The sequence below is a fragment of the Heterodontus francisci genome, chromosome 39 (genome assembly GCF_036365525.1).
Source record: "Heterodontus francisci isolate sHetFra1 chromosome 39, sHetFra1.hap1, whole genome shotgun sequence".
Taxonomy (NCBI): Eukaryota; Metazoa; Chordata; class Chondrichthyes; order Heterodontiformes; family Heterodontidae; genus Heterodontus; species Heterodontus francisci.
The window spans coordinates 18,587,936-18,604,958 of NC_090409.1; the positions used below are offsets into that span (position 1 = coordinate 18,587,936).

Genomic DNA, 17,023 nt, shown 5'->3' on the forward strand with positions numbered 1-17,023 from the left:
TGGTGAAAATTGAGCACAAGACTGCAGCTGAGGCCAAACTGGTGATTTATAAAAGTTTGGTAAACGTCCTTGCTTTCATAATGTATTACCCTATTAATAAATCCAAGAATCCCAGACCCATTGTAACAGCATTCTCAACGTGTCATGCAACCTTCAAGAATGTGCGTTCTTTCGTCCCCCACCCCCAGTCGCTCTGTTCCTGCACTCCCTTTCAATTTGTTCCATTTACATCTGCTTATTCTTCCTTGCAAAATGGACCACTACACATTTCCCTGTGTTAAATGTCATCATGTCTGCTCATTTTACCAGTCTCTCTAGATCCTCATGAAATCTGTTACCAGCCTTCTCATTGTTTACTGCATGTAAGAGTTTCGTATCACCGTCAAACTTCTTAAAATATGCCTTGTATAGTTTTCAGTTCGCTAACACCGTTTTTTCTGTCCCTTTGGCAATTTTGCATCCATAATATCACTTACACTTTAACCCCATGGTCTTTAATTTTGCTAGCATGTATATTATGTAGGTACTTTTTCAAACGCACTGGCGTAGTAATAATGTCATTGAACTAGTATTCCGTAACCCAGTCTCCCATGTAACATTGGTTCGAATCCCACCACGGCAGATGGTGAAATTTGAATTCAATTAATAAATCTGGAATTAAAAGCTAGTATACTGGTAACCATTGTCAACTGCTGCTCAAAACCTATCTGGTTCTCCAATGTCCTCTAGGGAAGGAAATCTGCTGTTCATATCTGGTCTGGGCTACATGTGACTCCAAAGCCACGGTAATGTAGTTGACTCTAATATTATCTAGCCAGCCAGTCAGTTCAAGGGTAATCAGGGATGGGCTACAAATGCTGGCCTAGCCAGGGATGCCTAGATCCCACAAAACGAATAAAAAAACATTGTGTAGTCCATATTCATAATATTAACCACACTGCCGTCATCATCTCTGTCCTTTACTTCATCAAAGAGCTCTGCCAAGTTAAACAAATAGGATTTGGTTTTAACAATTCCGTGTTGACTTTCATTTACAAAATAACACTCTGCCAAATGTAAATTAACTTTGCCAGATTATTGTCTTTAAAAGTCCCCCCACCACTGATGTTAGGCTGACTGGCCTGTAGTTGTTGAGTTTATCTCGCGCCCCTCTTTAAACAGTTATGTAACATTTGCAGTCCTCAAGTCCTCCGACATCAGCCCCATATCCAAGGAAGTTTGGTAAAATTGTGACGGGAGCCTCTGCAATTTCCACCCTTACTTCCCTTAGAAACCTGGGATGCATCTACTTTATAGACCGACAACCTCTCACAACGTCCTCTTTATCTTTTTCATCCTGTCCGATATTGTTGATGTCTCCTCCTTTACTGTGACATTCGTAGCATCCTCTTCCCCAATGACGACAGATGCATGGTACCAATTAATACCCCAGCCATGCTCTCAGCCTCCACACCATCTCTTTTTTGATCCCTATTGGCCCACCCTTCTTTTGACTACCCTTGTCTTCTTTATGTGATATAAAGGACGTTTGGGTTTCATTTTATGCGAGATGTTAATCTATTCTCCTACTGTATCTTTGTCTCTCTTATTCTGTGCTTCGACATCTCCTGTACTTTCTATATTCAGCATGATTCTGCACTGTATTATTAAAATTAATATTGTCATATGCCTCACCTTTCCATCTCACTTAAACCTCGATATCTTTAGCCGTCCAGGGAGATCCAGATCTAATACCCTTACTCTCCCTCTCGTGTGAATGTGCCTACTTTTCATCGGTACCATCTCCTCTTTGGAGGAATTACATTGTTTAAATACTGAATTGCCTATTGATTTTTTGATTCCAGTCCAGCTGGGTCAGATCCATTTTTCATTAATTAAATGAACCCTCCTCTTGTTAAGTGTTCTTATTGTTGACTTCACTTTCCCACAACTATTATGAATTTTCTAATGTTATGAGTAATGTTTCCCCAAGGGGCTCCCACTGCAAGATGTTCCCCGACCCCTACTCATGCCCCAGAAAGATACAGCACTGACCACGTACTCGTCGCATTGGAAATGTAATGGTCAAGGATTTTCTCTTGTACACATTTCAGAAATTGATGTCCCACTTTTCCCTTTCCACTGCTACTAACCCAGCTTATAATGGGGATATTGAAGTTCCCCATGAACATTATTCTGTATTTCCTGCATTGTTCTGTAATTCTGCACATCCACTTCTCTATCACCTTCCCAATTGTTGGTGGACTATGGTACACACCCAGTGGCGTCAGAACACCTCTATTTTTCCTGAGTTCTAACCGAATCGACCATTTTTGGTCACTGAAGTGCTTGATCTCTCTCCAGTTCGATCATAGTTTATTTGATCAGTACTGGCACCCCAACCTCCTTTCATCATTCTCTATCTTTCCTGAAAGCATTGCAGTCGGAAATATTCTGTTTTATGCCTCCATCTCTTTCAGCCAATTTTCTGTTACCGCCACGATATCAGAATCCCATGTGGCGATTTTTTTTTTATGCATTCATGTGATGTGGGCGTCGCTGGCCAGATCCACATTTATTGCCCATATCTAATTGCCCTTGAGATGGCAAGCTGCCTTCTTGAACCGCTGCAGTCCATGTGGGGTGTGTACACCCACAGTGTTGTTGAGAAGGGAGTTCTAGGATTTTGACCCAGCGACAGTGCCTAGGCCGATACCGGGTGGTACGTTCGGTTTCATTCCTTTTCATTGACTTTGTAGTGGTTAGATACAACTGAGTGGCTTGCGAGGCCATTTCAGAGTGCATGTAAGAGTCAACCACATTGGCGTGGGTCTGGAGTCACACCAGGTAAGGTAAGACCAGGTAAGGACAGCAGATTTCCTTCCCTAAAGGACATTAGTGATCCAGATGGGTTTTTACAACAATCAACAGTGGTTTGATGGCGATCATTAGACTAGCTTTCTAATTCGATATTTATTAATTGAATTCAAATACCACCTTTTGCTGTGGTGGGATTTGAACCCACGTCTCCTGAGCCATACCCTGGATCTTTGGGTTACTGGTCCATTGACAATGCCACTACGCCACCGCCTCCCCTTAACTAATGCTTGCAGCTCACCAATTCTATTGACCCCACTACACACAATTTCGTATGTGCACCCTGAACCCATTGCCGACTGCTTCATTCCCGCCTCCTGTCTGGTGCGTCCTATTTCTGAACTATTCTTTATTCTCGTGCTATGTGTCACTTCCAATTCTCTGTCTGTGTACCTTGTTTCTCCTATCTAAATGAGTTCATACCCTCTTCCATAGTCCTGGTTAATTTCCCGCCAGGTCATCGGTACCAGCTCCTTTGAGGTACAACTCGTCCACCTTGAAAATGTCCCTCCTGCCGCAGGACCGGTCCCAATGACCCAGGAATCTGACCCCCCCAACCCAAACAGCATTTCTGCACTTTTGTGTGTACCCTCCACCCTCCCCCCCCCACCCCAGTACGTTATTTGCCCCACAGCGCTGTGGACATACTTTAGACAGAATTTATCCAAGGTTTTGTCACCCTCACCACCATTCAGTCCTGAAAACCGGTTTGAGAGGGCCTCATTCCTTCAAGGTTCCTGTAGCGTTGATTCTTATTACCCTTACTGATAGCCACAGACTTACTGTTTTCCCTAGCTGTCTGCAAATGCAGGATGACTACAGACTGGTCCATCTGCTCAAAACAATTCTAAAACTCCCATATGTCTTGCAATTACTCCAGCCACTCTTCAAGGTGGGATAGCCTGAGCTCGAACGAGGAATTGGAGGCACTTCCTGCACAAATGGACAGCAACATCCCCATATCCTGATTTAATGAGCTCCAAAATCCAGCATATCGCCCAACAGTATAAACCAGAAAGGTGATACATCAGGGCTTTTGTTTGTCGCTTTGACGCTGTGAAAAGCCTCCCAGCATGTAATGGACTACACCTATTTCCATATGATATTTAGCAGGAGTTGAAATATTCACCAACAATTTCTGTTAAGAGCGATTTCGATCTTCTGCCAAAAAACGAGGCAATCAGTTCCAGAAAATGTACACGTTTAGTTCTTTGTACATTCGTGAAGTGTATATTTTATTTCCTGATCTATGTTAAAAGGCTGGTTTTATATTTACTGTTCTTTAACAGGCTTTGTTTGAATTTTTAAAGGAATTTAAAGAGGTTTAGTGAACATTTCGCCAGTTTATTTAGATATACCATGGAATATGTTAATGGGTGTTCAAAGACTAACATTGTATCAGATCCTTGCTTTATAGTCTTATCTTCAACCTTTACTTCGGAGATTACCAAGAAGGAAACTGTTTTCCAATGGAAGAAGGACGAATGCACTGACCCACAACCCACCCATAGAGCGTGAATGCTTTCCGCCTTTACCCAGATTTATTTACTCTCTTTCTCTTCAGAAGACGCTGAAACGTGTTGGCGCATTTTTCACGCCTTCTGCTTTGAGCTTTGACAATCAATATTCACAGTCAATAGAAGGTTGTGATGAGTTAGTTGTTTTCATCTAAGGCATTGTTGCCACTGGATACATAACAGAATGGGGCTCTTGGCTTTTCCCTGCCCTGCAGCGTCAAGTATAACAATCCTACCACAGCTTTAAGTGAGATCAGCAATAATTCAAATTGCCCCATACAGAATTGGGTCAATGAGATGGTTTGATCAGATACGGAGCCATGTGATGAACAGGGTTTGATCCAAAGTATCAATCGTTTCTTATCACTATTCACTACTCCATGAAAGCGGCCATGTGAACATCCAAAGCGGAGAGGACCAGGTTAGGGGCAAACTGGCCTCGTGCTTAACCTCACGATGAAGATTCGCATCGACAAAGTTGAAGATCCAGACAAGCAGTGGAGGAACCCGTCCTCAGTTAAGGATTCAAGTTATTCCTGCTTTTAATAGTTCCTTCTTTTCGAGAAAGAAACCGAAGCATTACGATTCAGAAAAGGCTGTCTCTGTATGTTCTGGTCCTTTTGAGCTAAATTTAAGATTTGCATATTCACTCATGTCCTTGCAACGCACATATCCATCCCCTGAATGAATAGCTGCAAAGTTCACACTGGCGTAATGAATTTCTTCGTTCTGCTCAGTCGAGTTGGATATCACTTCTCTGCCCTCATTGTCTGGCTCATTCTCAACGTGTTCCGCCTGCAACAGAAAGAACAAATGGGACAGATGCACCAGAAAAGGCGGTACACATTCACAAGGAACACATACTAGAGCTACACAACTTGAACTTGATGTCGATACACAGGGCACGTTGCACAAATGCCTGAATGACACGTAGTGCGATGCATAAAGAACACGCAGTACTGAGAGAGCAAGATGAATTTCCGCCTCTATTGGAATAGAACCAGTGTTGCGAAACATAAAATTCACAGAGGGAAAGTCTTCCTTACGTCTGCACACTTTGTGTTAGCTACATGTCATTATCGTTATCCTGGCGAGTGCAGATGCAGGTATATTTTCTGGCTACTGCCAGTAGGTGGCACGGCGGCTCCACTGGACTTGACGCGATCAAACAATCCTCACACAGGAGATCTATTGCGATGCATCACTAAACTGACTGGTCTTCAATGTAGCCTTAGAGTTCAGAACATATTGGAGTAGAAATCTATCAGGAATGGATAGATTGTTCATATTCTTCATCACCCCTCTTCATATTCAATTCCATTGCAATGCGATATGACCAGTTTTACACGACCGCCTCAGTTCTGCTCTCGGGTTTTATTTATTTATTTAGAGATACAGCATTGAAACAGGCCCTTCGGCCCACCGAGTCTGTGCCAAACAACAACCACCCATTTATGCTAACACTACAGTAATCCCATATTTCCTATCACCTCCCTACACTAGGGGCAATTTTCAACGGCCAATTTACCTATCACCTGCAAGTCTTTGGATGTGAGAGGAAACCGGAGCACCCGGCGAAAACCCACGCAGACACAGGGAGAACTTGCAAACTCCGCACAGGCAGTACCCAGAATTGAACCCGGGTCCCTGGAGCTGTGAGGCTGCGGTGCTAACCACTGCACCACTATGCCGCCCAACTGTTTTCAATTGTTCCCTGGAATCCAGTGGATATTGCTAATGCATGCACACTGGGTGCCAGTGGGCTACATGCTCAAAGTGTGCCTGAAACGAGGATGTTGAACAGTTGGGAAGGGATCACTCGACAGGGATTAGGCACCGGAGCACTGGCAGTTTTATTCAGTCTCGATGCTATTCATAGAGCAGCCACTGCTAGTTTGGCAAAGACCTGTGATTGAGCCTCTTAGACCAGGTGTAAGCTCAGACCACAAGGAGTTCTCTCTGATAAAAACAGAGCGGGAATTTTAAAAGTCCTAGTCAATCCATTTGTTGCACATCACTTTGAGAAGTCTTGCTGATGCGAAAGGCGCTACATAAATGTACTAATTTCACACGGACACATCAGTGAGACCTGTTTCACTGAAGCTCCATTCATTAATTACCTTCTCTGTTCTCGAGTATCGTAGCACATCGTTACAGCGTTTTCTCCTGATAAAGACAGAGTGAAATAAATTTAAATTGCATGTATTCATTGAGTTGGTTGCTGATTAACACTCCCTGTAAACTTAATGATAGCATTTTTTTTAAAAGCACAAAGAGAAGATTGATTTCCTCTTTCATTGTTTGCATTGAAAACTGAATCTGCTCTATTGGCCCAGTAACAATTTCACTGGAAACGAAAACGAGCAGAAAACTTCTAACTTTCCACTGGGGTACAAAGTGTCCGTGCGGTAGTTTCAAGTGGGCGATAGCCAATCACTAGTTCGTGTTGCACTCGACTTTCTTTTTTCATTTAAAGCTGCCTATTGGCTATCGCCCGTTTTGTGCTACCACTCGAAATCCCTTTATAGCGACTTTTCTACCATTGGAAGCAACGTGCAACTTGAGTGAAATCAACATGACTACCAGCCCAGAATGAAAATTTCACACCAATGTGTTAAGCATTTGTGAGCGAATATTCACACTGTTTCCCTTTGGACCAATGACTTAAAAAGGCCTGTGGGCAAAGGTCAATTCTCATCTGTACAGCTGACCAAACAGTTGAGCAAGGGCACAGGTAATAGATAAAACAAAGAGGTTTTATCCGTTCTGTGTTACATTCTGCCTCAAAGGTACATCCCTCTCTGTAGCGTGCAGGAGGTCGAAAAATATCGATCATCTGTTAATTATTGACAATTTAACATAGCATTTCCCCAATTGAATCCCACTAACAGGCATTGAATTAATTGATTGCAGGTAAGTTACAACAACAACTACAATTGAGAAACGTCACTTACTTTCTGAACTTCATGGCCACACAGATGACAACCAAAACAATAGTGATCAGACCTGCTGCTCCGATTCCTACAATCAATTTCCAGTCTGGTCTTCCTAAATATCAGAACATGATGTTAGACAGAAAACATTGAACTGCAGCTGGCAATAATAAGTAGTAATTCCCATTTTGAGAGCAACTTTACTATATTTAAAAATATCTCTAAAGTTTGTAAACTGTATACAATCATGTAAGATTATATATAGCATTCTGTTGCTTTAGTATTATGTCCTATAATATTTCTAAATACCATATATAACGACAGGACCTGCCAAAACCCCAACCTCCAGCCACCGCGAAGGACAAGGTTTTCCAGCTGCATGTGAACATCACCTCCAAGTTTCTGTTCACCACCCTGATTGGGCACATCGCTCCGCTCCTTCATTCTTGATCTAACAGCACTATGGGAGCACCTTCAGCACACTGAACTACAGCCATTCTAGAAGAAGGCCCAGCATCACCTTCTCAAGGGCAAGTAGGGCTGAACAATAAATGCCGGTCTTTCCTGTGACGCTCAGCTCCGTAGTTTAAATGAAAATATAAACCTGACTCTCCTTTTGGGGATCACTTATGCCATCTCTGGACATATTTTCTGAACACACGTTACTGCCGTGGAGCTTGGCCTGTCACATGCACACAGTGTGAAATTCCAGGAGGAAATTCTAGGGAGCTTTTTAAAGGATGGCTACGTCGACTTGTGCATTTTACACTGTTGGTCAAAGTTATTATTATTGCCTTGGTTGTTTCATTTTTAAGGCAAAAAGCAGACGATTATCAGTGAAAAAGACGGTATGTCATCTATCCCTTTGTAAGTTTACTCACTGAAATACAAGCAATAGTTACCTGGTAAATCGAGTTGCAAGCTGGAGAAAGTGACACCGTGTTTGTTTGCTCCATAACAAGATACATTGTGGTCAAGTCCCAGCTCCTTGCTCAGTGTCAATTTGCTTAGTATTAGATTGCCGTCCATTACTGAAGAAGCGACTCCAACATCTGGACTGTTCCCTGTGATGTTTTTACCATTCAGGCTCCATATAACATGCTGTACTGGCGGGTTTCCCTTCACTATACAGACACAGTTGATGTTATTTTGCGATCTGGAGCAGTTTGCCGGTTCTACCATCCGTGGGGGATCTACAATACAGGTAAATACAAAAATCATCCTCAACTCAACTAACAGCGGTTTGACTCGGGGACAAAATAACTGTTGACACAGAACAATGTGCACTGTAAGTATATTTTAAGCATGCTTTGTCCAACACATGAGTTTCTGACAAGAGACTTTGAGGAAGGCATTAGCTGACCCGTGACTATTGACGACAATAATAGTAAATACGTGATATTTCCTCTCATTGTTCTTCATTAATGGCTGTGTAAATATGGCGCATTGATGCACCTGGCAACTATGTGTTGGGAACACTTTGTGAGAATTTCTGGTTTCAGTTTTCTGAGGAATCCATCACCTTTCACATGGGCTTCCATTGTCAATATTAATGATTTCTAGGTGAGACGTAGCTCTGGGAAGACAAGCAAACTACACCGAGCGGAGCCTGTAATGTACTTGAAAGCCAATGGAGGGAAGGTAGCTGCAGCTGTATTAACATGAAGTAACTTCACCCTAAGCTGAACGTCTTTGCTATACTTACATTCTACAGAAATCTGTATGGAGCTGTTTGCAGTGCCCAAGCTATTTTCAGCCATGCACCAAAAGTTTCCGTCTTCATTCAAACTAATGTTATTAAATACCACTTTCAGTTCACTGGAGAAAGATTTGTTGATCTCTTCACCATTTCGCACCCAGCTTAAACTCACTGGTGGGTTTCCCTGGCCCTTGCAATATATGAATAAAGATTGTCCTTCCAACGCTACGATAGAAGAATTGACCATTGGCTTCCACGGTGCATCTGAAACAGACCCAGATTTCAACAATTATAAAATGTATTATAATGAAAATCACTAGCATTATAATCATTGAGGTAGTGACTGTTAGAACTTCTGCAAACACCAAACAACCCGCCACAGTGCAACGATCCAGTACTTTGAATGCCATAAATGTTCAATCAATTTGTTCACCATTGTTTGATCTAGATGGAAATCACAGAATCCAGATTTGTTGCAGCTGTACTTTTGGAAAGAATCCAGAGCAGAATATTGAGGAGTTGTGTCATTAATGGCTTCAAATCAATTCAGTAAATTAAATATGTTTAACTGAAACATGTATTACCAACAAATTTCTTTGCGAATGCTGACTACTTTTTTCCATTCCTGCCATAGTTCGGGCGGACGCTGACGTAGTGGTATTGTCACTGGACTAGTGACCCAGAGACCTCGGGCATTGCTCTGGGGCATGCGTTCGAATGCCACCACAGCATAAGTAGAATTTGAATTCAATTAATAACAATCTGGAATTAAAAAGCTAGTACAATTGTTATAAAGATCCATTTGGTTCAATAATGTCCTTTAGAGAAGGATATCTGCTGTCCTTACCTGGTCTGGAGGATATATGTGACTCCAGACCCATAGTAATGCGGTTGACTCTTAAATGCCCTCCGAAATGGCTGAACAAGCCTGCTTCTCTCTCCACAGATGCTGCCAGAACTGCTAAGTAGTTCCAGCATTTCTTATTTGTATTTGCAGCAAGCCACTCAGTTGTCTCTAACTGCTACAAAGTCAATAAGGAATGAAAGCGGACAGATCACCCAGCATCGAACTACGCAGCAGAAACGACAATGGCATACCCAGCCGTGCCGTCTCTGCAAAGTCCTCCTTACTAACATCTGGGGGCTTACACACAAGTTGGGAGAACTGTCCCAAAGACTCGTCAAGCAACAGCCTGACATCATCATCCTCATGGAATCTTACCGACAATCTCTGACACACTGCCATTACCATCCCTGGGTCTGTCCTGTCCCAATGGCCGGACAGAGCCAACAAAGGTGGAGGCACAGTGGTATGCAGTCAGGAGGGAGTTGCCCTGCGAGTCCTCAACTTCGTGCCAGATCCCATGAAGTCTCATGGGTGGGGGACCAAAATGTCCATCACCAAGAGTGGCTCGGTAGCACAACGACTGACCGAACGGCCAGATTACTAATGGACACAGCTGCGAGACTGGGTCTGCAGCGGGTGGTGAGGGAACTAACAAGAGGGAAAAACATAGCTGACCTCACCCTCATCACTCTGCCTGATACAGGTGCATCTTTCCATGACAGTATTGGTAGTTTGACTACCGCACAGTCACGGTGGAGACAAAAACTGGCCTTCACATTGAGGATACCTTCCATCGTGTTGCATGGCATGACCATCGTGCTAAATGGGATAAATGTTGAACAAATCTAGCAATGCCAAACTGGGCATCCATGAGGCACTGTCGGCTGTCATCAGCAGCAGCCGTGAATGGTGGTGGGCAATTAAACAACTAACTAGAGGTGATGACTCCACAAATATCCCATCCTGAATGATGGAGGAGCCCAGAACATCTGTGCAAAAATAAGGCTGAAGCATTTGCACCAATCTTCAGCCAGAAGTGCCGAGTTGCTGATCGAACTCGACCTCTTTCTGAAGTCCCCAGCATCACAGATGCCAGTCTTCAGCCAACTGGACTCCGCGCGATATCAAAAAACGACTGAAGGCATTGGATATCACTAAGGCTATGGCCGTGACAACATTTCGGCAATACTGCTTAAGACATGTGCTTTCGAACATGCTGTGCCCCTAGCCAAGCAGTTCCAGTACAGCTGCAACAGTGGCACCTACCCGGCAATGTGGAAAATTGACCAGGCATTTCCTTGTAGGCAGATGGCTAACAGCTAAGCATCTGCAGAGCATGAAGGGAAAAATAGCCATCCTTACACAAGGGTGAGAACCGTGAGAAATGAACCATGCCGGATAAGCAGTGCGTGGAATTGGATATGCTACGGATGAGACTGCTAGTCAAGGTTCAGAAAACAAGAACAAGGCCAGACGATGTATTTTGTTTAGCTTTGCAACTAACACTGACTCCAATCATGGATGCACGTGACTAAGGACATTCGTGAGGCTGGGAACAACTGTATAAAAAGGCGAGGCTAGGAACCCCGAAAGGAAGACGACCTGCAGGACCATCGTGGAGGGAAACCAGTTCGGGATTCTGTGAACAGAATGCATCAGAGGGAGACTGATCAACTCACCTCGCAACAGGTAGTATTTAAGTGCAAGCCGTGAGTCTTGCGACTTACTGTAACAAGTAACAAGTAGGTTAACAAGTGAAATAACGAGTAGCTAAGTGATTTAAGTATCAGTAAATGTGTTTATACGAAGTATCTCGCGCATGTGTCTTTTGTCTGCCACGTCGGTTGACACCCCAGTTTGAGGGTCAACATTTTAGCGACCCTCGGATCACCTTAAAGTCACACCATGTCCGACCAAAGACGTGCCAGACAAACGGCAAAATGATGGATGCCTGTCCTGAGTGGGCGAAGGAGCACCGGGGGTATCTAAAGCGTAAATGGCCCAAGTGGGTCAAATATGCTGATAAAAGTTTTGAGGTTCCGTGACCCATTGGACAGAACCACTGAGAAGAGGCTACGAAAGAACAAGTGAAGCACGACTCTAAGCTTAGTAAGGCTACAGCAATAGTCAGTTGTATGAGGGAATTGTGTGAAAAGAAAATCGAGAATGGTAGGTTAAAAGCAGAACTCGAGGGGACCAAACTCCGGTTAGACGTCTCCAGGCGGGAGACAGATAATTTGAGGAAAAGGGCGTGTGAGGAGGAGTGTAAAGCACAAACGTACGTTACTCATACGAGTTAGTTTCAAACTCAATTTGAACAGGCTCACCAGGAGAATCAGAGAGAGAGAGAGCAGTGCAGGAGAAAGAGACAGCTAATAAGGCGGTGTCCGACTTAAATGAAAAATGATACAATTTGCAGGCGGCCCCTAATTACACTGCACCAGTCCCACTGGCAAGGGCAGTGTAAAGGCGTCGAACACTGTAAGTGTCAGTGAGAAATAGATAGATAAAAATGTCAACTTGCTGCCAACCGAGGTATGATATGTGCTTTTCGGGAAACACAAGGGAACGATAATGACGATGTGGATGGGGGCAGTCTGGATGAATCAGTCCTTCGGCATGGATAACGTGAAGGAGAAGGAGAACGTGATTGGGGCTGGGTCGATCCACCACCACAATACATCATCAAGTAGCTGGTCCCTGCTGCAACGCCTGAGACGATACCAATGAACAAAACAACGACGACCAGAGATGCGTCTGATGAAAACGGAAGAACTTCTTATCGTACTCCCCTTACTGTGGCGCAATTGTTGGAAATAGCCAAGAAGATAACGCCCCTGGAGCCGGGACAGGACGCTTAGGAGTTCTTTAGTCATTGTCATAGACTTGGGACGTACATGGCTTAGATGCAGGGGAAGAGCAAAAATTAGTTCTTCTGTGTTTGGGGAAAACGATCCTCATTGCTTTGCCTGAGAATAGAGCTAATGGGGAAGGGACCTTCGAGGAAACCAAAACCGCCATTCTGTCTGCTATGGGATATGACAAAGGGCACCCCGTTGATTTACTACGTAAGTGCAGGCAGCGCAAGGGGGAACACCCAACGGCATTCCCCAGTAGATTGTGAGTCCATTTCAACGATGTCTTGGGCCAGGCCTTAACTGGGCAGAATTGGAAGCCCCTAAGAGAACCCGGTGTGTCAGAACGTTCGTCCCCCATGCCACTGAAAGCAATACAAAAGCATGTGAACTTTTGACACAGTGGACAGTGGCCAAACTGAAGAGTGGGCAGTTAGGCGCATGACCATCGCCTGGGAAAGGGAGGCACAGGAGAATGCAAGGCAGGGGTCTAAAGAAAGACGAATGAACCAGGTTAAAAATCAGAGCCAGGCCCTGGATGGAAAAATGAAGGTCGGGGGAGCGAGGGGGGCTGGGAAATAAGAATTTCCGGTAACCTTCACCCCGTATGCTGCCCCAGTTGGTAGAGACTTAAATCAAAATCAAAATATCTATCCTGGCCAATGTTGTAATTGCAGTAAAATGGGCCATTATGTTAGAGAGTTCCAGAAACCATCCACCGACATCCCCAAGGTCAGGGACCCGCTCTAAATCATTTTCCCCCACCACCTCCACCACTGGAGGGACCTTGGGAAAAGAGACAGACATCCGCCCATATGGACTCAGTCATGGAGACAGACTGTCCCAACCTTCTGCAGCCTCAGTACCCTTCCCAAAATCCGAGTGCATGATGGTGTCAGACCTCTGCAGTATGGGTGTGTAGCGCCAAATGGGATGGTGTGGAACGACGTCTGGTGGAAGGTGAGGTCGGGGGCACCCCACCGAATGTCTACGGGATACTGGACGTTCTGACACCACCCTTAACACATCCAAAGGAATAGATCCGTCATGGTGTACTAAACGGGCCATCTTTTCGAGTGGTTTCACCGGCCACTCAGAGGAGAGATTTGAAACTAGCCGCTTAGAATTTAGACTTGGAAATTTGATCTGCGATCACCCGGCTATATGAGTAAAACTACACCCTGAAGCAGAGCATATCCTCGGCTCTGACCTAATGAGGAAGTGTATTTTGTCGTTTCATCCAGTGAATTGCAGTATTTGGCTTTTGGGTGAAGTAGCAGAGGCGCTGGTAGATGTCTCCACTGGGGTGTACACCGAAAGAATTTGCACAAACGGGAACTTTGGGTTAAACCTACGGATATGTCTGACGATCCAGAGATGCAAGAAATTATTGGCAAGCATATATCCGCCTTTGCAACCCACAAACACGACTGTGGTTGGATGATAGATGAAGTGGTCACAGACGGCCCTGATCCAAAGGCACAGAAACAATATGGGTTTCCCAAGCAAGCAGAGAGCTAAATTGTAAAGGTGATAACAAGTCTGTTACAGCAGGGAGTGTTGCGCCCTGTAGCAGCAACAAATAACTCACCAATTTGGCCGGTTAGGTAACCAGATGGTTCTTGGTGACTGGCGATCGATTACCGGTGGTTAAATAAGATCTCGTCGCTGACCAACCCCGAGACTATGATGAAGTAAGCTCCACAGGCCCGGTATTTTAGCGTTCTAGATATTAGTAATGGATTTTGGTCCATTCCTTTGAAACAGGAGTGTCAATACAAATTCGCTTTTACATTTCAAGGCCAGCAATACACTTGGACCTCTTTGCCTCAAGGATTTCATAACTCTCCAACGATCTCTCATCATGCATTAGCGCAGGGACTCATCAGTTTTTCTCGAGCTGAATGTTTAATTCAATAGGTTGATGATCTCCTCCTCCAAACAGACACTAAAGGGGAACATCCCCAGCTCCTCAGTGAATTGTTAGCCCTCCTTACTTCCTTGGTACTCAAGGTTAACCCTAAAAGGCCCAGATTATGAAATCCCAAGTTGCATACTTAAGAACTACGTAAACTATGGTAAGCGGGAAATTGAGACTAAACGTATTGAGGCAATATTGCAATTACCCCTGCCCAGGAACGTGAAATCCCTCAGATCTTTTTTTGGACTTGTCAGATATTGGTGGAACCATATCGATGGCTTTGCCACCAAAGCCTCCCCACTGTCAGAGCTCCGAAAGAAAGATGCCCCATGACTGTGGAATGAACAACGCACTCAGGCTATTCTGGAACTGAAGCAAGCCCGAACCAAGGCTCTGGCCTTGAAAGTGTCAAATCCAGCCAGCCCCTGTGCTCTGGAGGTTGCCAAAACGGATTCTACCATCTCAGCGGTCCTCTTGCAGGAGTGCCAGGGAGACTCAGACCAGTCGCGTATGCATCCTGACTTCAAACCTCTGTAGAGCAAGGGTTTTATGCCTGTGAGTGACATCTTCTGGCGGTTTTCTGGGCGGTACAGTATTTTGGGTACATAATTGGACAGACCCCTTAATGGTCCTCACACAGCAGACACCCATTCAGCTGTTGCTGGATGGACAGATCATGGACGGTAACATTAGACAAAATGGTATAGCCCGACGGACTCTGATGTTGCAGGGTCGGCATATTGTCGTCAAGCGGATCAAAGCACCCACTTTTCTCACTGACAATCTCAGTTATAGCGGTAAGCCAAATGAATAACAGGTCTTGACAGTGCATAATCCCAAGGGACCATATTTGCCAAATAAAAAAGAGTGGGATGTGAACCTGGCAATCAGGCGCTAAACTAAATTCTTTATGGGTCCTCCATAGTAGAGGATGGACAGAGCAAAACAGGATGTGGCATCTATTCAGTAGAGTATCAAGGTACACCGCTAGCAGAGATAGTTTTAAAACAGCCAGCTAAAATGTGAGCTCAGACTGCCGAGTTAGCAGCGGCAGCGTATGTGGTCAGCCACCATGGCAGATTTCCCCCACCAGTAGATTTATATTTGGACAGCATGCATGAATGCAACAGTTTGACTAATTTCCTGCCCTTGTGGGAAGCAAGAGGATTTGTATCAGCGGACGGCAAATCTCTACCATCTGCGCCCCTCTTAAAACACATTATACATTCAGCCCAAGGACAAGAATATGGTATAATAAAAGTGAAAGCACACCATAAATCTTCCCCAACTGGGAACATACGAGCAGACGAATTGGTAAAGCAAGGCGCCCGAGACGGGGAGCCAACTCCCAGTGGATGAGCAAGTAAACACAGTCACTGTCAATCAGACTAGGGCTGAGGACCTTTTACAGGCCCAAGGTATGGATAATGATTGAAAACAAATCCGAGATGGATCATTCCCTGCATCATGTAACAAATGGAGAGCTAAGATACACATTTAGGACATACTGGTCCTTATGGACGGGCGGTACATGGTGCCAACCCAAGACCGCAATCAGGTAATATACCAATGCCATGATATCCAGGGGCACCAAGGAGTAGAAACTACAATGGAGCGAATTAAAAGCTTGCGTTGGTGGCCTAACATTGACAGGGATGTAAATCACTATGTGGACAATTGTTCGGTGTGTGCCCAAAATAATCCTGATCATTATGCCAACAAGGGAAATCTTCGACACACGAGAACAGTAAATGGATCTTGGGCAAACTTACAAATAGATTATATAGGCCCTATGCCACCACGCAAGGGGGGATATAAGTACATCCTGGCCATCATTGACACTTTCAGTAAGTGGGTCAAAGCCTTCCCCACTAGAACTAATGCGGCTAAAATAACGGCCGACATACTGGTGCAGCAAGTATTTACCAGAAGGGGACTCCCGCGCAGTGTTGAGTCCGACCAGGGTACCCATTTTACCGCCCAGGTCATGCAAAATGTAATGGCCCTTTTGGGCATAAATGAGAAATTCCACATAGCTTAACATCTGCAATCTAGTGGTATAGTAGAAAAGATAAATAGAACCTTGAAAGGCATGATCCAGAAGACCGTCCAACAGAAAAATTCAACATGGAATGTGGTCCTACCCTTTGCCGTAATGCTGAGATCAAGCTCAACAGGTTTTCCCCCATGTTCTGATGGTAGGCCGTCCCATGAGAGGAATTGAAACCCTCCTGGGACTCGACCTGTCCCATCCTGTACTAACAGCTCTCAGTCATGAGAAAGCCATGCAACAGTTATTGGACAATGTCTAGGCTGCACAAACGGCCACCACGGTCAAAATGGGATGGAAGAAGAAATGTACTGAGGCATATTTCGACGGCAAGGTGAAGCCTGT

General features: G+C 44.5%; 1 protein-coding gene across 1 annotated transcript in view; it reads right to left on the reverse strand.

The window, feature by feature from the left end:
* Positions 1 to 3,956: 3,956 nt before the first annotated feature.
* Positions 3,957 to 17,023, reverse strand: part of LOC137352839 (titin-like) — a 103,261-nt gene continuing 90,194 nt past the window's right edge. The window contains exons 22-26 of the mRNA XM_068018694.1: positions 9,012 to 9,269; positions 8,209 to 8,499; positions 7,328 to 7,421; positions 6,494 to 6,539; positions 3,957 to 5,168 (exon numbers count right to left, since the gene is read on the reverse strand). Coding sequence (XP_067874795.1) covers positions 4,953 to 5,168; positions 6,494 to 6,539; positions 7,328 to 7,421; positions 8,209 to 8,499; positions 9,012 to 9,269 — 905 coding nt within the window. The 3' untranslated portion in view covers positions 3,957 to 4,952. The remainder of the gene's footprint in view (positions 5,169 to 6,493; positions 6,540 to 7,327; positions 7,422 to 8,208; positions 8,500 to 9,011; positions 9,270 to 17,023) is intronic.